The 23106-nt window shown below is 48.9% G+C and overlaps 1 protein-coding gene across 12 annotated transcripts in view; it reads left to right on the forward strand.

Annotated features, from left to right (window-relative positions):
• The window catches only part of MECOM (MDS1 and EVI1 complex locus), a 317440-nt gene that overhangs the window by 253948 nt on the left and 40386 nt on the right, over positions 1-23106 (forward strand). For 8 of the 12 annotated variants that reach the window (XM_084530220.1, XM_084530225.1, XM_084530231.1 and 5 more), the window contains one exon: positions 17096-17230. In XM_084530220.1, coding sequence (XP_084386346.1) covers positions 17096-17230 — 135 coding nt within the window. The other 4 variants (XM_084530221.1, XM_084530227.1, XM_084530230.1 and 1 more) reach the window with 4 other exon arrangements.

Raw genomic sequence — 23106 nt, forward strand, 5'->3', positions numbered from 1 at the left:
AATGAAAACTTAACAGTTTTCTGAAACCGATTTTTAATTGCATGTTTCTGAAACTCCATTTTTTGTCTCTGTTTTATTCCACACGTCAGTTCTCAGTTCCTCCTTGAGAATTTGACATCAAGATACGGCCTTCACCCTTGCTCTGCATCGTCTCTGGGTGGCACACGCCCTCCTACAGGTGTTTCTCTCTATTTTGTGTCTATTCGGGTGCTTGTCCCTGTGACACAGCCTTACAGGGACCAATGTATGTCACAGAATTCCCTCTCCTGACAAAAAGAAGGAGGACCCACTGACCCCAAGGAACTGGCAGGTCCTCCAACAAAAGTGAGGCCTGGATCTGGCCTTAGGCCTTTCTGTTCCACTTTTCCAACTACACAGCGAAAAATGAAGCATCCAGAAGAGCACAATTTTAAGTGGTTAGTTCTCTCTTGAGTGAAAATCTGGAGCCTTGAGGACCACCATGGGTGCAGGATTTGGTCCTCAGGCCCTTCCCACTCCTCTTCCCTGTCTGCATCTTCGTACATGGAGAACATAACCGGGCACAACCAGTCTTAAACAGCCCTGTTAATTAACTACTCGTGGGGCTGGCTCCTGCAGGGTTCTGGCCCTGCTGTCCTCTGCAGCCCTGTGCATGACACAAATGTCCCCCCCAGCCCCATTGTTTTGGGGAGGGAGGGGCTGGCACCTCCTCGGCGGTGCACGCAGCATCTGCGCTCTCCTGGGGACTCTGTGCTGCTGTCAGGCCCAGGAATAGCTAAATACGTTTTTCCTGGTACATGATTCACCGAGCCAGCAGCAAGATACCATCTTCTCCTTTGTGTTCAGGCTGGTTGACATTTTCTTCTCGCTTGGGCAGCCCAGCCCCGTTCCTCCTGGAGAGGGCAGGGAGCCTGCTTTTGTCTGGTGCACGTGGTAGGTGCCATGTCCTGAGATACAGGTGGAAAGGGCTGATTTTGGAGTACCAAGCGATGGTTATGGAATGGCACCTGGTGTTGCTCTTCTTCCTTGTGAGCATTGGGTAATTGTCATTTTTGGTCAATACTTATTTTGGCCACTTGTTATTAAACACAATCAAATATTTGGTTTTATGGATGTGTGCAAATTTATACATATTCTGGCTCATACCCCCCCACATGTATGCACAGACTGCTGCTATTTTGGTTTGCTATTCAGGAGTCCGGAGAAAAGAAGCAGGAGGGAGGGAGAGCTGATTTTCCATAATGTGGAAAGTGCTTGGGAAGGTCACTTTTGCAGTTCCCAATGTACCTTGTATTGCAAACTGATATGCAAAGGGGCTAATTTGGAAAAAAAAAAAAAAAAAAAAAAAAAAAAAAACTACTTTGGGCATTCGCGAGGCTTTCTGAAGGTGGTTCTGGGGTCTGCAGCAAGGGTAGTTCCTGTCATCTAAAGGCTGTGTTTGTTGCTTAAATACTTTCACAGCAATATTGCAGAATTTGGTATGTGGATAGAGTTTGGCTTCTTAAAGTGTGGAACTAAGAGTTATGGAAAAATGGACTCTGTACTCATAACCCTTCAGTTTTGGAGGGCCAAATACCCAATGATTGTATGAGATTACGTATCATAGCAGAGTATATTTACTGATAACATGAAAGTAATGAAATTAAGCAGATAAGATGCTCTCTGAAGCAGCAATACGCCCCAGAAGAGAAGGGGCACACCATGCCTCAGAGCATTAATTATTATCAAATGTTCATGAAAGGGGCATGGGTGTCTCTTGTATGGAGGCACCATTAAAACTATAGGGCATCATTTTAGGTTTGGACAAAGCTGTTCATCTGGGGGGAAGTTTTAAGAAAAACCTACCCATTTGTGGGGCTTTAAAGAGTTTGGTTCACTTATTTACTTTGGATTTTTGTGTTCACTTTCATCCCCTTTTGTACTTCCTTGGACAAAGTCCAAACAGTCGGAGTAACTACAGAAAAGCTGTTCTCACCACAGGGAAATAATGTATTATGCTAATTCCAATTAAAGGAAATTTCTTAAACTGCAAATATAGCCTTCAAGAGAGAAATGAAAAGTGTGGAAATTAACATTCTTGCCAGATTTCCAGCTCCATTCTGCATACTCAGGGGGTTTGGGTCAGGCTCAGATAAGCATCCAAAATTTCGGGATGTTTATCCAAACCTTATTTCTAAACCTTCTAAGTTCACTCCCGACTAATCATAATGGAGTTAGTGGTAGCAGGATATGAATGTACAACATTTAGCTTAGGAATTGGCAGCTCCTCATCATTTCACAGCTAGAAGCCTTTGACCAAATATCAACTCTGCTAACCAAAACAAAATAAAATAATGCCTTGAGTTGGTCTCCAGCCATACCACCTTGTGCTGCAGCCCTGGAAGATCTTTCAAGCAGGGCTGGGCCAAGACAGGCTTTGGCTGGGGGACCTCCTGGGAAAATATTGATGTTACTGGAAGCATCCTTCGTGATCCAGGAGGTGACACTTTCCCCAGACTAGCATTGAACCTGCTCAATGGTTCACACGTGCACAGAGGTACTCCTACAGATTTGGGTAAATTTCCAGGGGCTGGTGGGTCATTAAAGATCTTTTCTGAAGGGCTTGGATGTTGACTCCACATCCACCTGAAGTGCTCGTGCAACAACTGCCAGGCTTCCAGCTGGAAGCGGTGTTCCTCACTTCCCGCACGGGCTGCCCGCTCCATCCTGGAGCCGTCTGCCTTTTAGGACATGAAGGATGTGAGCTCCATGCAGAGTTTAATTTCATAAAGTGTTTGGAATATTTTTTCAATGAAGCAAGCGGAAGATTACTGAGGGTCATGAATTAGCTTCTGAAGAAGCGTGATTTTTTTCTGTTTGTCTTTGCTTTTGCCATCACAGCCTTTGCTTTATGCATGGCGGGGGGAGCTGGGTCTTGGCACCCTGCTTCAGGCACCACCCAGCCTGTTGTACACTTCCCGTAATGCAGCCGCTCGTAACATCAGCTAAGGAGATGTCATAGATTTATCCCCCATGGATGTCACCCTTCAAAACACCACCAGGTTGCCCCCTATCTCACTTATCTTTTTCCACTTACATTTCATTTTGGTCAAGGGGCACCACTGTAAGCAGGTGTACCTGAGCTTTATTCTGTCATTGACATTCATGCTGGGAACAAATCCATCCAAGTGCAAACTCTTCCCATGTAAAAAAGCACTGCAAAGTTCATGGAACCTGTACCAGAAATGAACCTGACCGCATGAACCTGGGCCACAGGTACATGCTCTGTCACCTAAAACCCCTTCAGATCGCTTAGCTTGCCTCTAAATGACAGATACTAAGTCTTCAGGGCTCTAATAGCGGTCATCCTATTGAAACTTCGAAATTAAAAACAAACAAACAACAAAATAAAAATAGCAACAACAAACGTAATATAAACACATTAAGAAACGTTCAAAAGACATTTGAATATAGCCCTTATGGCTACAGCACACACTAGGATTTTACAAAGTTTGATGGTTACTCATTTGAGATATTTGTGAAATACATTTTATAAAATGTTTCCAATATTCTTGCCATTTCTCTTGCATTGCCTTACTGAAATCAGCAGAAATAACTGTTTACTTTCTGCCAGGCCCTCTACTCACCTGTAGCATACAAGTACAACCGCAAAAGAGTTTTACAGTAGCAATCTGACAGTTTAAGCACGTTTTCATCTAATGTAGGATTTGGCAAGATGCGAGCTTCAGTGTAGTTTGTGCCACTCAGATGTCAACTTTCTGTTCATTAGGCCAATACATTAGCGATCTACACCATGTTCTAGAACTCTGCATCAATCACATTTACTCTTTTTTTTTTTTTTTTTCTTGTTGCCTTCTCCTTCCAAGGGAAATGAGCAGCTCTTCATACGCCGCTTTGTTCTGATCTCAACACAGTCTGGCTAGTATCAATACGTTGCTCCTGTTTGATTTTGAAATGGGCATTCATGTTAGGAAGTGGATTTGCTGTGTGTCTGTGTGCTCTATGGCATCCATGTGCTGAGCATTTTGGCATCCCGCAGAGCAAAACCATGCTTCTGTCCCATATATTCAGTAACTGTTGCTGCCAATGTCATTGAGAGGTCTGTAGTGATGAGACCAAGGATACACGGAAGGAATAGAGAGAAAATATGAATTGCCTGATGCTTATAGAAATAGTTCTTGGGGGTCATCCTGGTAGCTGGTTTTGGTTTTAGAAAAAGCAGAAATAGCAGGAAAATGGTTGCCAAACAGTTGTGAAGATGTGATGAGCTTCTGTATTCTCAGGAAGAAAAATCTGAAAACCATGTAACAGGACTGCTGATAACTGCAGGAGGAACAAATGCTTTCCATCCCCAAACACGTTGTACCATCGGTGTTTCAACAGCACCTAGTCAGACATTAAAAAGAAGACATTTTTAATTATGATTTCTGCCTTGGGCTCCGATCAGCATGTAGAAAAAAGCAAGCAGCAGTGTATGGTTGCTTGTCCTTCCTTCTGATTTCCTCTTACTCTTAAGTTCCTGAAAGGTCATAAAATAGAGAAATAAAAAAGTCAACTATATGTAGTTTTGTTAACTTTATCTTCTGAACATTAAACTTTGTTTCAAATTTCTTACGGTACATAAAATGTTTTGCCTTGCTGTATCATATATACAGAACTTCAAAAAGTGAATGAGACAGCTCAGAAAATGTAATGGATGTGTAAAAACAGCTCTTTAGATCTCTTGTTTTCAGCACAGCATCCTAAAGGTGCTTTTAACATGATATCTAAAGCTATTTATGAAGTCATTCATTTTTGCATGGTGATTGGGCTTGCTTTGTAATTAGCTCATGCTTTCTATCCTGCTGTAGTGTGTAAGCCCCCCCCGAAATGTTGTTTGGTGTTCATCGACCCTTTTTGTTTTCCTTTGAGGTATTCACCCTCATAACTTCCATCCCATGGCCATGTACATCCTAGCTCCCTTTGGCCCCTTCTGCAAAACTGTTCCCAAAATGTTGCATTAGAATGGAGCTCAGCACTTTTTGTGGGGCATTTCGAGCATAAAGAAGTTTTCCTGTTTGCCTTAAATCCATCCATCACATGAATTTCGGCTTCTGTGCTTAACCACTTCTGCTCCACATCCTGTTCCCGTGGGCCACAGCGGAGCTTTGGGGGGCTCGGCAGGGACGCAGCGTGCTGGGGCCGGTGGCTGGCCAGGGGCCTCATTGGCCACACTTAGCTGGAGTTTTAGGCAGAAGAGAGTAACTAAATCATGGTTAGTCTAGCTGGGAATCTCTCATGCATCCAGGCACGATTTATCCTGGTGCGAACTGGTGTGAGCCCCGAACTGGGCACGGTGGCATCGCTGAGGATCTTGAATCCGCTACCACTTGCATATATGCAACCCATTGAATTTCACAGGATTTCCCTGACGCACTTGCCAGCAGTAGCAATGACATTGGTTTCCTCCAATATGTCAAGCAGCTCGCTGTTAATCCATCAGCAGCAGGCTCTGCGTGCCAGCTGCTCAGCTTGTTCTGCTGCTCGCTGCAGCAGGGGTGGCCTTCAGGTGCCAGCACGGACCCCAGGAGCTCCCTATAAAGATATTTCTATACTAACGGGAAATTTTGCCCACTCCATAAGCCAGCACAAGTGGGAATTTTGAAGGCACAACCACTAGGTGAGAAATATTCAGGTGCATTGCCCATGGGGTAGCAAAGGCTCCATGGGGAGTTGCACGTGGCTCCAAAGCCAGCAGTGGCAGTGGGGTGGTGGCATCTGTGCAGGGGGTTTATGAACTTTATCCTCATGTACCAACGATCCTGGAGCCACACACAAAACTCTTTGGGATGTGAGCAAAAGTGTGTTCAGGGGCTGGAGGGGGGTGCTGGCAGTGGGACCCTGCTTGAATTGGCCTGGAAGCACTGGGGAGCTTGGCAGGAAAGGTGCGGAGAAGAGCTTGATAAATAAGATGATGTGAAACTGAATCACTGCATAGAGATGCATCAAAATTATAAAATCAATAGGTATCGATCTGTATATATCATACAAATAACTGTGCCTGAAGAGTGCCCAGATTTAACATGCTGATTATACAGCAGTCAGTAGAAATACCTTGAGATCCGAAGAGCTATTGCATTTTAGTTCTGCGCTGCAGCTGAAACTGATAATATCTTAGTCAAGTCTCTCTTAAATTTTTTCCTGCTTGAAGTTCTTGGTAACAAGTATATTTAATCAACAAACCCAAACTGAAGAACAGATTTTTGGCTTACGGAATACTCCTGAGCCATCCAAAGCTGGAGTCCAAACACTACAAAATCTTCTGAAAACATACACCTTTCATCATAGCTTCCATTCACTTTTGCTGCTGGTCTGGCTCACACAAGCCGGGATCACTGCACCTCCCGTGTGTCCAGTGGCCACTCGGCTACTAACAGGAGTTGCAACGAGACAGCACCACCCATGGCCACCAAAAACCCAAGGGAAATAGAAACTGAATACAGGTGTAAGAGGCTTCAGACCAGTTACTGGTCAGACACGAGCAAGCCTCATCTTTAACTTCTACCACATCACTTCCCATCTTTACTCACAGATGGGTAATGTTCCTTCTCCTTTGCTGGATTATATTTGCTGGGTGCATTTCTGGACATATACATGGTATTTTGGAATGAAAGCCTCAGATTTTATAAATCATTCAACCAGTTTAGTTTCTTCTTTCTGTAGTAGAAGCCCTTACTAGTAGGAAGATATCTGTTTTAACACAAAAGCCTCACTTTACTTATATGGACCCCAAACCTGCAGCAGCCCCAAGCCCATGCCCAAGCCCTGCTGCATTTTCCAGCCCCTTGCTGACACTCAGCAGGGGCTGGTGCTGGGCTGTGGGCAGGCTGCCCCCTCTCTACCCCCAGGGACTGGGGACACTGGTAACACGACATCGTGAACTCCAGCTCACGTTTTTCCCTCAAAAGAGGGAGTTTTGTGTATCCCCTTCAAACCTCCTCCTACAGGAGGAGTTTCCATTTATAGCACCAGGCAGCACAATGTGCTTATGTTCAGAGATCTGTTCCAAAGCATCAACGTCTCATTTCCAACGTTCAAATATTTTCCAAGCTAAAAAAAGGTGATAAAGTACAATTTCTGCTACAGATGAGCCATAGTAAAACACGCGGAGCTGTTTTCGCTGGCAGAGACGGAGCAGACTCCCCCTTTTTGTGCATGGGAAGCTGCGAGCACCAGGGGGGAGATGGTAGTTTCTGTTCAGTAGAGGCAAAGGGAAGAAGTAAAAAGCAGCTTCTCGGTGAAGGAAAGTTATGGGAAAGTACTGCATGAGGTTTGTTCCCAGCCTGTTGCTGATTTTCTCCATGAGCAAGTCTCCATACCCCATCTGTCCAAACACCACGCCGGTCTTCCCCTCATCGTGCAGCCCATGCCAACTGCAGGCCGGTCAGGGCAGAGACTCGTGTTTGTTATTTCTCAGCCCACAAAGGGCCCCTGTTTCAGCCAGGGCCTCTAGGTGCTGCTGTAATGCTAATAATGCTAATATTCATAATTCTGCTGGTGGCAAATTTAGCCCAACATCTTAAGCTTAAATAAGTTATATGGAAAAATGGTTATAAAGCAGTCTCCGTCCTCATTTAAATTCTGCAGGTCATTTTGCATCTGCAGGACTCAGTTTATGGATTGATATGCATCTTATATATTGTATCTTGGGAATGTTTTCTCTATGAATCTCACACAAAATCTGCAGCATGACTTGTATAAAAAAAGCCACAGGAAAAAAATGCCTGGAGCTGTACCACTCACCTCCCTCCTCCTTCGCATGCACACATGCCTAACTTCTTTATTTTCCCCTTTGTTTTATCAGTATGGTGCTAAATTACCAAGTTTGAAATTTCTTCAGCAAATAAGGGATGCATGCCAGCACACAAGTGCCCTGAGGGATCTAAGTCTTAGGGGAAAAAGCCCTTAATTTCCAAGTTTATAGGTAGCAGCACTTTCCTGAAATTGGAAAATGTTCAACTCATTTATGAAAGAAATCTGCCACAAGGATATGCTGATGTTCATAGCTATTTCATTAATAACCCATTGTGATCAACACACATTTTTCTGGTTAGCAGAACAGGTTTATTTTGACACCTGTATCAAATACATCCAGCCACCCTCTCCCCCAGAGATTTTCCTGGCAAGCAAAATATCCTCGCTGCTCGTTACTGCACTCCTCAAGCAGGCAGGCAGAGGGATGCTGTGGCATGCTCTCCCTGCACCTTTGCAAGATCCCCAGCGAAATACTGTCTTCTTCACACCCCCTGCTTAGCAGGAGGAGAATTAGTGTTCCTAGGGGTTCGTTTGGGGTGGAGGGGTGGTGGGTTTTGATGGATGTGGGGGTCTTCGTAGAATCATAGAAAATCCTGAGCTGGAAGGGACCCATAAGGATCATCAAGTCCAACTCTTGGCACCACACAGGTCTACACAGGTCTCTTTGGTGGACATGCTGGATTTTGGTGGATGTGGTGGGTTTTGGTGGACATGATGGGTTTTAATGGACGGGGTGGGTTTTGGTGGACATGGTAGGATTTGGTGGATGTGGTGGGTTGTGGTGGGCATGCTGGGTTTTGATGGACAAATTGGGTTTTGGTGAACGCGATGGGTTTTGATGAACATGTTGGATTTCGGTGAATGTGATGTGTCTCGTTGGACGTGTTGGGCTTTGGTGGACATGTTGGCGTTTTTGCTCCTCCTCTGCTGCTCCAACCAAGATCTTTTGTGCAAACCAGGTAGCTCTCAAGCCTTTTCGAAACGAGTGCGTGACTAATTTATGTGCAGAAGCACTTGAGCTGCGCACCGAGCCTGGCAGCCACGCACCACCCGGCTGGTTAAGCATTTACTGGTCATGTGTTCACTCGGGACCCTGCTTTCTGCCCCGGGGCAGGGGCACACATGTAGCCCTACTGATGCTGGGGACCTGGGCTGCCGAGCGGGCACCCCAACCCCGAGAGCTCTGTGGCCCTGTCATGGGGAGCCTGTGGGATAAGGATCAACCTTGCAAGCACGTCCCTGGGCCAAATAACTTCACATTCCTGAGTTGCAGTCCTCGGACTTATCTACAAGCGTGACTAGAATTGCTGTCGGGATTTCAGCCTATTTATAGTTTTGTAACGAGGCTGTGACAAAGGGTTGTCCGGCTCCTACCCGCGGGCAAATAACATGGGGTGCTACTGGCAGGGCAGCAGGATTTCGGACCTCAGGGGGCTCCTCTCCCCTCGCTGCAGGAGGAGGATAAATTGTGGCTGCTGGAGCCCTTGCAGGAAGGGACGGTGTGCTGCTTTCCTCCACTGTTCCCAGGGATGATGAGTTAATTCAGCCGGAACGACGCTCGTTCATCAAGTTTTGTGGTTTATCTGAAAATCGAAATCTGGTAATTTCCAATGCCAGCCGACGTAATGCCCCTTTAGTTCAGGTTTTGGACAACTCCAGTCGATTATCACAGTGGGTTTAACGTGAGACGTAGGTGGGATGAAGCTGTGTGGAGACCTTGTGGGCAGGTTTTCCTGGAGGTGTGCATGTGTGCGAGGCCCGTCCCGCTTCCTTCGAGCTCGTGCTAGAACCATCCACACGTGCACGCTTAAAGCAGCAAATGCAAACCTGAAAATTTTAAAATGAGTGTTTGACTTTTTATTGGGTGATAAATTGCTTCTTACTCTTATAAAGTCCGCAGGTGTTTATGTCCACTCTTGTACGCCTAGTTAAAACTTTGGCTACAATAGGAATGCTTTGAAAATAGCCAGTGGTTCCTCAAATTGATTATTAAAATAGAATTACCTGCCATGCATCACATTAATCTTTGTAGTGTTAAGTTCTGCCCATTAACCCTCCCGATCCCTTTCATCCTGGCGTTTCCCCGGGCTGTTCGGTTCTTTCCCAATTTCCAACCCTTTGCTCTGGGATCGAGCAGGGCCCCGCGCTTGCCATGTGCACCGACCCCAGCCAGCGCTGAGCCGGGCCCTGGTGGGCTCCAAGCCTGGAGAGGTCTTTCAGTGCAGGCCCTGGGATTTTGGGGCGAATGAAAAGTCCTGAAAATTAAACATTTGGAGGGAGCGAAGAGTTAACAGATCCCCGTTGAATTCTTATGCACCTAGATACAAAGGAAGCCTGCAAGATCCTTGCTTTGCTTTCCACCTCCTGGGGATGGTGCCTTCTGGGGAGGCTTCTCGGCCACCTCCGGGGTCATGAGAGCATTTCCTAGAGTTCTGCTATATTTAGAGCAGCTTCTGCCAAAAAGCTGTGTTTCCGGGCAGAGAAGGAGCTGCCAAATGTGACGGGAACCTCTGGCCACCCCACGTCCACCTGCCCACAGGGTCCTACTGCTTGGCCCGAGGAGGAGCAAACTGGGGGAAGCAGCAGTAGGTACACACTCGGTGTGGGTTTGTTCAGCTGTGGTGCACCAAGTATGAGTGGCAGCATGCTAAAAAACAAACAAACAAACAAAAAAAACCACATACATATCAGACTATTTTTCCATCATGTTGGGCATCACTGGTAGAGTTTCCCTGATCCTCCAGAATTTTGGCTTTCTTTCAAAATAGGAAAAGTTAAAGCACAGTAAAAACCCCAGCTCCTTGGACAGGAGGCCAGCATCCACGTTAATCAGCTGGTGCATTGAATCGTCCTGTGTCCAGTAAGTGTTAAAATGAGCAAGATATCAGGGGTGTTTTAGGCGACTTTTGGCTCAGGACACGCACGTGCCAAAGCCGGCTGGCTCAGCTGGGCACTTAGTAACCGGGAGCATGAGAAGGGTCTGAGCTCGGAGGCTTCCAGACTCTTCTGTAATGGAAGTAATGAGTGTTACAACTGGGAACAGCCACAGTCCTCAGCATCCCGTGCCAGAGCACGCGCCTTGGCAGGGGAACTGCTGGGAAGGCTTGGAAAAGGGAAACTGGGAGCGATCTGCCCTTGGGGTGCCCATTGCAGGGCCGGGGAAGGAGTGGGCGTGCAGCGGGAGGGTGGGCGAGCAGCAGCGCATCCCCAGCACCTTGTGGTGAGCTGCCAGGGGCTGGGGTTGTTGGCAGCAAGGCTTTGCAACATCATTTGGCCAAGGGATTGCTGCAGTTTCCACAAGGTTTCCAAACCTTCCTCGAGGAGCAAATTCACGCACCCTCCGCTCAGGCAGCTGCACACCCATCATTGACCCATCTTTATGTCTTACTGATGGAGAAGGTAAATCCTCCTTCTCTTAGGTAACCACAGTAGCAGGGATCCTGCAACTTTTTTGGCCACCCACACATCCACCCCTTTCTATATTTTATTTTATATTGGACTATGTTTTGTTATTTTTTTTTCCGCAGAAGTAATTAGTATTTTTAAGGGGGTGGTTGCTCCATGCACACTCCCCATATCCAACCAGTCCCTAACTGCCCAGCACTGGGGACCTCCAAAAGGGGACCCACTGCTGGGGGGAGTCCCCAAAGCCCCCAAGCACTGCACACCATGCTTGGGGAGCCCCAGGAAAGGGGTGCCGGGGGCGGCAGAGCTCCCCCACGTCCCGCCACCGGCCGGGGTGAGGGGAACCCACCCTCCAGCAGCGCCGGCAAAGCCAGCCTGACCCGAGCAAATGAAAATAATCAAAAGTAATTAGAAGCGTGCTGGACTGCTCCTCGGAGATCTGTGCGAGAGAATAAACATGCCGGAGCCCTCCGAGCCACTGCAAGGCCCATGTCGGAGCTGTTAGGTGCCCTGACCTTGTCCACATAAAGCCGTGATTTATGAAGTGCAGGGCACAGCAGCAGGGCTTCTGTCTTCTCCAGAAGAACCAAATTACCGAGGTGGAGATTAACATGCTTTCAGTTGGGCCCATTTCCAGACCAAGGGAAATTTTTTATTTACATTTTTTTTTTTTACCTTTAATTTCCTCCTCCTCTCCCTCGCTCCAGAGCTGCCTCTGGCCGGGAGGGACGAGCGGGAGGGCAGGGGGCCGGGGAGGGTGGCAAAACCCCAGCTGCCACCGCCACCGCCGCGAGGGCTGCGCCAGCAGCAGCTCCTCGTCCTGAGACAGGCAGCCGTGCCGGTGGTTTGCTCGATTTGATTTATTTATTATTATTTTTTAAGTCAGTATTTGCGGCGCAGGGCAGGGGGGGGATTTGCATGCAGGACTTGTGCCTCTTTCCCTGCTCGGCGCTGCTTTCCTGGGTCTGTCCTGGGGCGTCTGGTCCGTCGGAGGGCTGCTGTTTGCCGTGTTTGTTTTATTTTCCTGCTCCTTGCCCCCCTCCCTAGGATTTGAAGCGCTTCACCACGGCGTTAGCCAGGATGCTCAGTGTTGTGTTTAGTCACCTTGAGGAACATAACATTAAACCCCACTTACAGATGCGGTTACCAAGCGGCTCGCTCTATAAACGCCCGGCTAACATCGAGCCGAACGTGAGCACCGACGGCCCTCTAAAAAATCACCAGCGGCTCGTCTGCTTTTCCCCCATTGTCCCCGGCAGTGTTTGTCCACAGGAAGCCCATTAAAAGCGGACAGTGCAGTTATTTCATCTGGCTTCGGCTGAGCTGCTTGGCCGTGCTTTAATGATGTGCTGGAATGCGCGATGCCCATAGGGTCTCCATTATGAGAACTTTTACTTCTGGGACGACCATGAAGTTAAAGGCTTAAAAGAGGCATCAGTTTACAGCCTGGTGGGAATTACTAGCAGACTCGAGCACTAACTCCTTACTGCCTCCACTAATATAGCGACTTATTTTAAATAAACAATCGCAAAAGGGACCCTGTGGAAATATCGGGGCCTCTCGAAGCGCCTACCGAGCCGTCCACGGGGAGGGCGGAGAGGCTGCAGATGTGTTTCAAAGGCTCTGGCTGGAAAGAAGGAAAACACGCGGGGGTGCGCGGGGCATCTGCTGGGGGGGGGGCACCTTCATCCTCCTCCTCCTCATCCTCATCCTCCTCCTTCTCCTCTTCCTTCTCTGCTCCAGCCAAGCCCCCGCGAGCGGCGCGCGGACCCAAAATGGGGTTTTTCACCCCAAAACGGAGAACGGCCCGGGGGGGAGGGCTGCGAGCCGCCCGCCCCCGGCCGGTTCTCGGTCCCGCTGCCGGTCCCTGCCCCGCTGCCGGTGCGGGGGCTCCGTGTCCCGGCCCCGGGCACCACCTGGCGGCCGCAGGCGGGGCGGCGGCGGCGGAGCCCCGGTGCTGAGCGGCCCCGCTGCCGGTACCGGAGGCCCTTTTGTTTATCCAGCGGCGTTTCCTCCTTTTGTGGTAAAGCCGGGGGCATGGAAGGGGGGGCTCCGGCTCCTCTCCGGGGCCTCCGGCTCGGGCTATATGGGCTCGAGCAATCAGTTTCCCAGATTACTTGTATTTAATACACAATGCATCATAAAACAAATCCCTCATCCTGACAGGAAGAAAATAGAACAGCTCATAGCTCGAGCCGGTCCAATTTATGGCTAAATTAAAAAAAAAAAAAAAAAAAAAAAAAAAAGAGAGGGAGAGAGAAAGGGAGAGAGGGAGGAGAAAAGCCGGGCAGCTCCGGCAGCGGGCGGCCAGGAGCAGGGGGCGCGCCCCGGGTCCCCCGGTGCTGTGCGGTGCCAGCCCCCGGCCGGGTCCCCGTGCTGCCCGGTGGCTGTGGGGATGTGAGCGGGGCTCCTTCCCCTGCTCTGCCCCCTCCCCGCCTCGAACAATGGCCATTATCTGAAATAACAGTTCAATGTCACAGATAACAGGCCGCTGAGACGAATTAATCATCATCTCCTGGCAGCCGGCTTCTCGCCCTCCTCCTGCCCTCCCTGCCCGGCCCCCCCTCCGGGAAAGAAAAATCGACTTTTGGTCGGAGAAATGTATTTGGGGAGGAAAAAAAAAAAAAAAAGTGGGTGGCACTTCGGGATCGCGCAATAAATGTACAGTTCTGGGTTTTTTATATTTTTGCTGCACTCTTCCCCAAAAGGCGCCCGTGCCCGGGGGCTGCCGTGCGCAGCCCGGACGGGGCCGGGGCCGGGGGGGGTTTGGAGGGGGTCGGGGCCGCCTGGTGGGGAGGTGGGAGCGGGGCCGGTGCGGCTCCCAGCCCGGGATTCGTTACCGGCTGGGTGAAGGGGAGCTGGGTTGGGAAGGGGAGGCAAGCGGGGAATAAGCCGGGAAGCGAAAAGAAAAGAAAAATAAAAAAAGAAAAGAAAAAAAAAAAAAAAAAGAAAAGAAAAAAGAAAGGAAAAATAAAAAAGGAAGAATAAAAAAGAGGGAAAGAAAGAGAGAGAAAAAAGAATAAAAGTGGAAAAAGAGGAAAAATAAAAGAGAAAAAAAAAGAGAGGGAAAAAAGTGGGAAAATAGGAAAAATAAAAGAGGAACTAAAGAGAGAAAAAAAAGAAAAAGAGAGGGAAAAAGAGGAAGAGGAGAAAGGAGGGAAAAAAGAGGCAGGAAAAAAAAAAAAGAGGCAACATAAGAAGAGAGAAAAAAAAAGGGAAAATAAGATGAAAAAAAAAAAAAAGAGGAAAAAAAAAAAAGAGGAAAAAAAAAAAAAAGAGCCGTGTTTCCCGAAGCCTCCCGTGGCAGTGCCGGCGATGTCGGCAGGAGCGGGGCTGCGCTGGCCGGGAGAAGCCGTCGGGGGAGCGCGGCCCCGCTGCCGGCCTCGCCCCCGGGGCGCAGCGACCCCGACGGCGGCCGGGGGCGGCGCAGGGCCGGCGGGGGGGCCCCAAGGTACGGCGGAGCCCCGGCGATTTGGGGATTTGGGAAGGGGGGGCGGCTCCCGGGGAGCCCCCGCCGAGGGGCCGGGCGGCCGCGACCCGGCGGTGACCCGGGGGGGCTGCGGCTTGGAGCGCCGCCGTCCGGGGAAAGGGGGACGGGAGGGGACCGGGCACGGGGGGGGGGACACACGCAGGGGGTGGTGGCCGCGGGGACGGGGACCTGGGGGGGGGGACACCGGGGCTGCCCCGCCGTAAGGGGCCGCCGGGGGAGCGGCGGGACCCGACGGGGTGGGCGGGGAGGGCGCTGCCCCGGGGGTGGGGAGGGGAAGAAGCGCCGCGGGCAGGCGGCGGGGGGGGGGAGGGAAGGGGAGAGCCGCCCGCCCCCCCGCCCGCCCACACTTTTCTGCCATCCCCGGCGGAGAAGTGAAAGAAGTTTGTTTGGTTGGGCGCTGCGCGGCGGCGGCGGGTTTGTTTGCTTTTTTTCCCTTTTTTTTTTTTTTTTTTTTTTTTTGGGATTTTTGCTCCCTCTCGAAGAGGGCCGTGTGGTGGTGTTTTTTTTTTTTTCCCCTTTCTTTTTTTTCTTTTTTTCCTCTCCCCCCCCATTCCCCCCCCCCCCCCCCCCCCAACTCCTTTCTGCCGCTAACTTTCTTCGCACACACACACACTAAGGCAGCCGATAAGACCAGGAGGGGCCGAAAGGGGAAGGTGATGGCGAGCCGGCAGAAACCCGCCGAGCCCAGCCGCCGCTGAGCCCTCCGGGGCCGGCAGCCCCCCCCCCCCAACACCCGGCCCCCCCTACCGGCACCCCAAGCCCCCCCCCATTGCCCTTTCCCCCCCCCCAAATGCTGGAGCCTGCCCCCGCCGGGACCCCGACGGCCGCGTTTGACGCCGAGATGTTGCCTCCAGCCGCCTGAAGGATATTTTGCCCTCCCCCCCCCGGGCCCCCCCCCTTGCCCCCGCAGGCTCCCGGCGACACAAGGTAAGAGCAGCGAGCGCGGCGCCGCCGCTCCCCCCCCCCCCCCCCCCTTCCACCCCCTCCTTTCAGCCTTGCCCCGTCGGTGCCCCCCGGGCAGAGCCCCCCCGGGACATGGAGGGGGGGGGGGGGGGGGCGAGGGGCGACCCCCCTAAAAAAATAAATGAAAAAAAAAATAATCCAGGGGGGCATTGCAGGGGTGATGGGGAAGGGAAAATCCTCGCCATCCCCCAAAAAATAATAGTAAAAAAGCGCAGGGCCCTTGTTGGGGGGTGGGGGGGGGGGACCCGCGGGGATGCGGCGTTACCGAAAGCTCGAGTTTTGGGGCCGGTTCTTTAGTTTTTATTATTATGACGATGATTATTTATTTCTACTCTTATTTTTGTTGGCGTTGCGCTGGGTTTGGGTGGCTTTCGCCTTGCTGGAGGGAGGCGGGGGGGGGGGGGGGGGGGGAGAGAGGCAGCGGAGGTGGGAGCCCTGCCTGGCTGGGGCAAGCGGCGGGCGGCCCGACGGGCGGACACACGGACAGACAGCCGGGCGGACAGACAGCCGGACAGAAGGGGCCCGATCCTGCCACCCGCGGGGGCGGCGGGGCCGGGCCGGGGGCGGTGACAGCACCTGGGCAAAAAGCTCCCGGTCCCGGGGCGCATCCCCGGGGCTCTCCGCTGGGGCAGCGGCCTCCGGTTCCCCGTCCTCGCTGTGAGCCGGGGCCGCCACCCTTGGGATGTGGGTTATAGGGTGTGGGACATAGGCTATGGGATATAGGATGTGGGATATGGGGTGTGGGGCAGGCCCCCAGCGGGCAGCATCACGCCGCGATGTGTCCCGGCTGGGCAGGGAGCATCCTCGGGAGCTTGCGGCGAGCGTTTGGTGCCTGCACGATTGGAAGCGGTTCTCGCCGCCGCCACTCTTTGCGTTGTTTTCCCTTTTATTTTCGGGGATTTCGGCGTGGGGAGCAGTGGTGGTTGCTGCAGGAGGGGCAGGGGTGCGAGGGGGAGGCCAGCTGAAGGGCTCCCTGCCCAGCACGGGTCGGGGCGCAGCAGCACAGCCGGGCAGAGCCGGGGGGAGCTGCAAGCGGCGGAAACTCGGAAGCAAAAGCAGCGACCTCAGATGAAGCCACCACCGCCTCTTTTAGTAATTTCTGCGATATTCCCTGACGGATCGTGTGTCATTAAAATCGTAATTTTAACCCTAAATAATCACCGAGGAGTGCCAGGAAAATCAGACGGCTCTTACATTAACAGTGTTTCTTAGCAATAATTAGACAACACCTCGGTTACATGTAGACATTTGTCAAGCCATTTTCCAGTACATTTGTTGTCCTTGCATTAATTTCTGTGTATTCTGACCATTAAAAAAAAAAAATTCCTCACCAGAGGAGCACATTTCTGTATAACTTTCCTAGATTATTATCCATTTGTTTATCTGAAAACCTGTGATTTATCTTTCGATTAGTATGCCCGGACAGCAACAGAAAGATTTACTCTTTCGTATTCTTCCTTTTAGATCTTGGATGAGTTTTGCAATGTGAAGTTCTGCATAGATGCCAGTCAACCAGATGTAGGAAACTGGCTCAAATATATCAAGTTTGCTGGATGCTACAATCAGCACAACCTTGTTGCATGTCAGATAAGTGATCAGGTATGTGGCGTTCACTTTCTGGACTTATTTTTTAAGGAACTTTAAGGTGTCACTGGAAAAAAATAACAGCAATTCACAACAGATTTTGGCCTGTTTGCTGTTATGGCAGAAGATAAGGCACAAATGTGAAATGCAGAATAGAGTAATTTTGATTATGGGCTGCAGACAATACGAATTTTCTATTTTTCCACGTTGCTATTCAATTCATAAACAATCTCTCTCTCCCTCTCTCTTTTTCTTTTTTTTTCTAATCTTGTACCTGATAAAAATTGGGACTGCTTTCTTAGGAAGACAAAGCCAGTGTTTGCTGATTTTAAATTAGCAGCATTTTCTGTTCCAGTCCAACAGTGTTGCTAAATTAAGCCATTGTGTTAAGGAGAAACTTCAGTGTGAAGTTAATGGAAAGAGTGGAGGGGAAGATGCAAAACTGATAATCCTACCAATACAATATCGTCGCCTGCACAGGGCTTGGGATTTGAATGCACACGTGCATAATATTATTATGCCTTCTCGAACACTTTGCTCAAACTCATCATACTTCTGTGCTGAACCGGGATCTTTAATGGTTTTCTTTTTCTTTTCATTTATTGCGCTAAAATCCACTCTTTGTTAGGCTGAAACGTTATTTATCCTTGTTGTGTGGCAGAGGAAGGACTGGGATAGGGGGGAGGAAGGACGCAGTGAGGCATTTTGTTTTCAATTATGCTGATGAGTTATTAGGTGTTTCTTAAATCAAGGTTTGCTTTAGTCTGCAGATAATGTGTGTTGTTATGAAATATTTTAGTGGGTGAAGTTAGGTTAGGAAAGCTACGCTCCTTTAAACTAAAATATCTAAAACAGCAAAGCAACAACCGATGGTGTGTTCTTGTTTCAAATTTAAACTTTGGTACCTGCGACGTAGCATTTGGTTCCTTTAATCAGTGTTTCATTTTTCACCACTTAATTAACTGCATCAGGTGAATGTTAAAGATTATCTTTAGCTGATTTAATTGCTTTGACAGTATTGAAAGAAGAATCACAACCAGACACAAAGCTTCAATTAAAAATCATTCTTTCCAATCAAATTCCTTACGTAAAGGAAATGAATGTGAGACAGTCTGCTGGTTCCAGCAGCACCACCGCATTATGCATTTAGCTCCTACGAGACAGTTGATTTAAGCCGGTTTACATGAACTTTTTCAGGAACTATGACAGAGGATTTTTTTAATTTTCAACTTTTAAAATTCACCCCCGAACACATGTAGCACAGAATGAGCCAGCCAACCGAGATATCATTTTATTTTTGTATATATATATAGCAGCTGGTTTAGCTAAAGAAGCCATAAAGATTATTAGTAAATGAAAAATACATTTTGCAAGTTGAAATATGTTTTACGCTGGAAAACGATAAATTCTCTCAACGCAGAGCATTTATGGAGCAGTGATACGAAAAGGAAACTAGAGCCTAATTGAAACAGCAAATCCAAATATTTTATGTTTAATAAGAGTTGGCATAAAGAGGTAAGGTTAGAAATGGAATCACGTGAATTGGTAGGAGCAACTTACTGCGTTTGCGTCGGCATTGGTGCTCTGCTGATAACTGAAAATACACGCCAGGCTGTAACATCGGCATCTGCCGCTGAGACGCAGACACGCACAGGCGTTTTGACGTTTTTGGAATGAAAGTTATGGCGCTTGTAACTTTCTCTTTTTTAGTGTTTACATTTCTGAGATTTGGTAATGGTGGCTGTACTGCTGCCAATAATTTCTTTCATTCACTGGAGACTTGTTATTTATTTTGCACGGTATCGTGCTGTTCATAATTCCATATTTTTATGGCTTATTGTTGCCGAGATTTGAAAATTAAAAATTGGTCGTCTTTCAAGTAGCGCGTTGTGAACTGCACGCTGTCAGCAAGAGATTGTTGTTCATTTGGCCCTCTGGAAACGCTGCAAATTTACCCACAAAATTGTACACATACTCCAGCGTTTTATGACCAGAGCCTAAAAAGTTAATGCTAAAAATGTGCTCTCCATTCTTAAAGCAAAAAAGCTTTTCTAACAGCTCCTCCTTCTGCTTTCTTCTGGCACGAGCTCACGAGAGGTAATATAAAATAGAATAGGGAGGCAAACTGGGGAATGGACGTTACATGGCCAAACGTGTCCATGTGCAAGGAGTGACAAATGCAAGTCAGGGCTGAGCGTGCATGCGTGTGTGCGCGCTGTGTCAGTCTGCCCCTATAGATCCTAGACAGAAAAAAAAAAATAAGAAAAAGAAAAAAAGCATGGGAAAGGCAGAAGACGTGCACGGGTGCTTGCAGGTAGCTGGAGTGCGGAGGCGATGCAGCCCCGCAGGAGTGCGGGGTGCGGGCTGAGCTGGGGGCGCACCCCTCATCCCAGGGGGACCCTCGGCACCCCTCGAGGCACGGGGAGCATCCCTGCCTTGGGAGCCCTCCTTCGCTCCTGAGGCACGGACACTTGATCAGCAGTAATTGTTCACCTCTAATTGCTTCAACTCATCTGTAAAATTTCACAAGCAAACATTGTGCCGTACCTGAAAAGGTAAAAGATCCTGCCAGCACTCTGAGCCTTGCGCTGGCCACAAGTTTATGCTACTAAATTCAGGCTTGACTGACAGACAGGTATGATTCCCAGACTGCTTGAGGCAGGGTTTAGGTGAAGCTCAGACCGACGTGTAATCTAGTCGCTCTGCTAAGCTGTACCTTCTGCATTTAACAAAAAGAGGGAAAGAAAAACATTTTTTGTTGTTTTCTCTATTAGACTTTTTTTCAGAGACATACCACCCCACCCCCCGATTCATGTTTGAGGTTAGGTTTCATCACTTAGGATCAACTTTACAAAAGGCCTGGGCTCTTTCATATAACTGTATAAATGAGCTTTGCTGAGATGAACAGCTCGATAATGGTGGGATGCAGTCAAAACATGCACGCTGGATGCAACTCGTATTTCATTTGATTGGAGGTGGAGTAGGGTTTAAAAGCTGCATTTTTTTTTTTTTTTATTTCAAACAAAGTTGATCTAGGATTTCTCTTTGCTGTCTTCCTATTATCTCCTGTCATGCCCAATCTAACCTGACCGTATGTAATTCAAGATGTATATGAATAATAAAATTCCACAAACAGCACACTCTCATTTTTTCCTTTTCCCTAAAGAGACCTTAGTGTGTGCAGAGCTGCAAAGAGTCTTGTCACTATTATTTCCCTGGAATGTGTTTTTTCAGCTCAAAGTCAGGATTCAATAGCAGTTTCTGCTAACTTGGACGACTCCCCTCTGTTATCTATCATTAAATATCTATTAGTTCAACTTTTTAATGACTTCAGAACGATTAGCACTGGTAGGCTTTCTGGCCGAGCTGTCATCCCAGCAAAAGCATTATTTTTAGATATATATGTTAATGAAAGTGTGGTTGCAAATACAGCAGTAACTATAGCAATGGTGTGTCAGGGACTGTCACACGTTCCAAGCACATTTTCAAGCTGGGACCACAGTCACCTCCAAGCTATAATTTTTTTTCTTCTTTTTCTTTTCTTTTCTTTTCTTTTCTTTTCTTTTCTTTTCTTTTCTTTTCTTTTCTTTTCTTTTCTTTTCTTTTCTTTTCTTTTCTTTTCTTTTCTTTTCTTTTCTTTTCTTTTCTTTTCTTTTCTGTTTTCTTTTTCTTTTTCTTTTTCTTTTTCTTTTTCTTTTTTTTTTCTTTATTTTTTTTCTTTTAGAAATGTAGTTGGTTGCAGTTTAAATCAGAGCTCCTGAAGTTGTTTCTATCTTGCTTGTTGCTTGCAAACGTCTGACACTGACATAGCCACATAGTGCTGTAAAAGTGCTCTTAGGTTCCAGGTCTCCTGGAAGATTCCCTTTGTTTTATCTATGGAAAACTGCAAGTGACTCAAGATCAACTTGTGGAGGCTGTGGTTTGTTGTGTGTGATGAAATAGGGTTTTTTTGGTGTTTTTGTGTGTGTGTGCGTTTCCCCCCTACTCAAGTATATGCCACTGAAATGGGAGAAAAAGCAGTAGAGTAACACGCTTAACAATGTGTGCAATGTCAGAGATATAAACCGAGGCGAGTGAACCTACTGCTGTAGGTTGCACCAGATCTGATCACATCTTACAAGTTTTACAAACTTTTGTAATCTGCAGACACAGCTTCATGTTTCAGGTTTTACTGCCTGCGCCCCCCTGCCACGGCTTGCGGCTCGCAGGCAGAAAAACACCGAGACTTCTCCAGCAGCCCCAGACATAGAGCCACCTGCAAAAGTTGTGTATTTAAGGAATAGTTTTGAGGCTTTGTTGTCAGAGAGTGAAATTAAGGTTTTGGCTGTTATGGGTCAGAAGGGCATGTGCACACTGAGCTCACGCGGGGCCCTATTCCGCCGTGATTCCTCCTACGAATTATTAGTTTATTAAGAAAATAGAGCTTAATCCAGCTCCCACTGAAAACCTGTCTCCAGTGGAGCAGTGTTGTGTCAGCACAGGGCTGGTGGAATAAGGAGCTCGTCAGCTGTGGTTTTCCATTTGAGGTGATTTGGGGTGATGCTGGGCCTGAAACTCCTGCCCAGCCTTCTGTGTGCGCCTGTGCTATCTGCAGCCCGACACTCTGCCAGCGCTGCTGCTCACAGCATCGGCCTGTCCTGACGTGACCTGCGAGGAATTGTTCGGCACCAAAAATGGCAGCTAATTGTCGCCACTTCTGCGGGGCGATAAGCTTTTTATTGATGTTTAATAAAAGCAGTTGGGCACGCCGTCAGTGAGCAAGAACGCCGTTTTGTGATGAGAGCTGTCAAGTCCCACTTGCGCGGGGGGGTCCAGAGGATTACGGATGTCTGCAGAGACAGTGGGGCTGCCACTCACCGAGCACTTGTTGGGGCTCGTGAATGAAAGCGGGATGTGGGAGGGCAGCGGCGCCGTGCCCTCTCTGCAGATCTGTGTGCAGGTGGCCATCAGCAGGACGAGTGGGACCGTGACGGCATCCGCAGGAGCTCGGCTAGACATGGCAGTTCCTAACCTGGACCCTGGGCTAATATTCACCAGAAAACTACGGTGGAGGAAGACATGAGCATCACCGGAGAGGCAGCAGCAGCTCGGGGGATGCAGAGCAAGGGTGTCTGTGCAGGGACAGCCTGGAGACAGAAAGATGGGGACTGCTGATGCTATTTCACGTGGAATCCTCGCTGTGGCATCTCCTGCTCGAGCTGCCCAGGACACTCCAGGAAGCCAGGAAGAGCTGGACCCACGGTGTCACCTGCGGTGCTCCTGTCCCTGTCCCCACAGTGCAGGCCCCGGCTGAGGTCTGCCTGCTGAAGTGTTCCTCAGGCCTGGCTTGGGGACGACTCCTCACCCCGGCCCACGAAAAAACTCCTTTTCCTTTCAATTTATCACTTGCCTGAGCATGGCCAGAGGAGCCAGGCTCAGGTTTCACAGCGCAGCCCTCCAGCCGCAGCAGTTGTTCATCATGGGAGCCAGAATTGAACGTTCGCCATTCGGACCTTTCCCCTCAGCTTTCCACCATCGTTTTCGGAGCTGGTTCTCCACTCATCTTCCCACTTGCACGTGACTGTGTGCACTGCAGCTCGCATGCGGGGCCCGAAATGCCACGTTTTTCCCCCAAAGTGGTGTGGCTGTTGGTGACGGCAGGCCAGCAGCAGCGGTGGTGAACGCTGGGCCCTGACGAAGCGGCCTGGGCCCCGCCGGGGAGCTTCAAAGCGCGCGGCCCCGGGCCCAGCTCACGGGGAGCGCATTTTCGCTATTATTTCAATTATTACAACTTCCTGAATAGGTGGAAGGTCATTCATAATTCACGCCTCTGTCATCTTTACACATGCCAAACGCAGTCTATTAAGCATAAATAAAATTTCAAGTGCCTGACCAGGAAAAGTAAACTGGGA

This window comes from Aythya ferina (assembly GCF_964211825.1).
Source record: "Aythya ferina genome assembly, chromosome: 9".
Classification (NCBI taxonomy): Eukaryota; Metazoa; Chordata; class Aves; order Anseriformes; family Anatidae; genus Aythya; species Aythya ferina.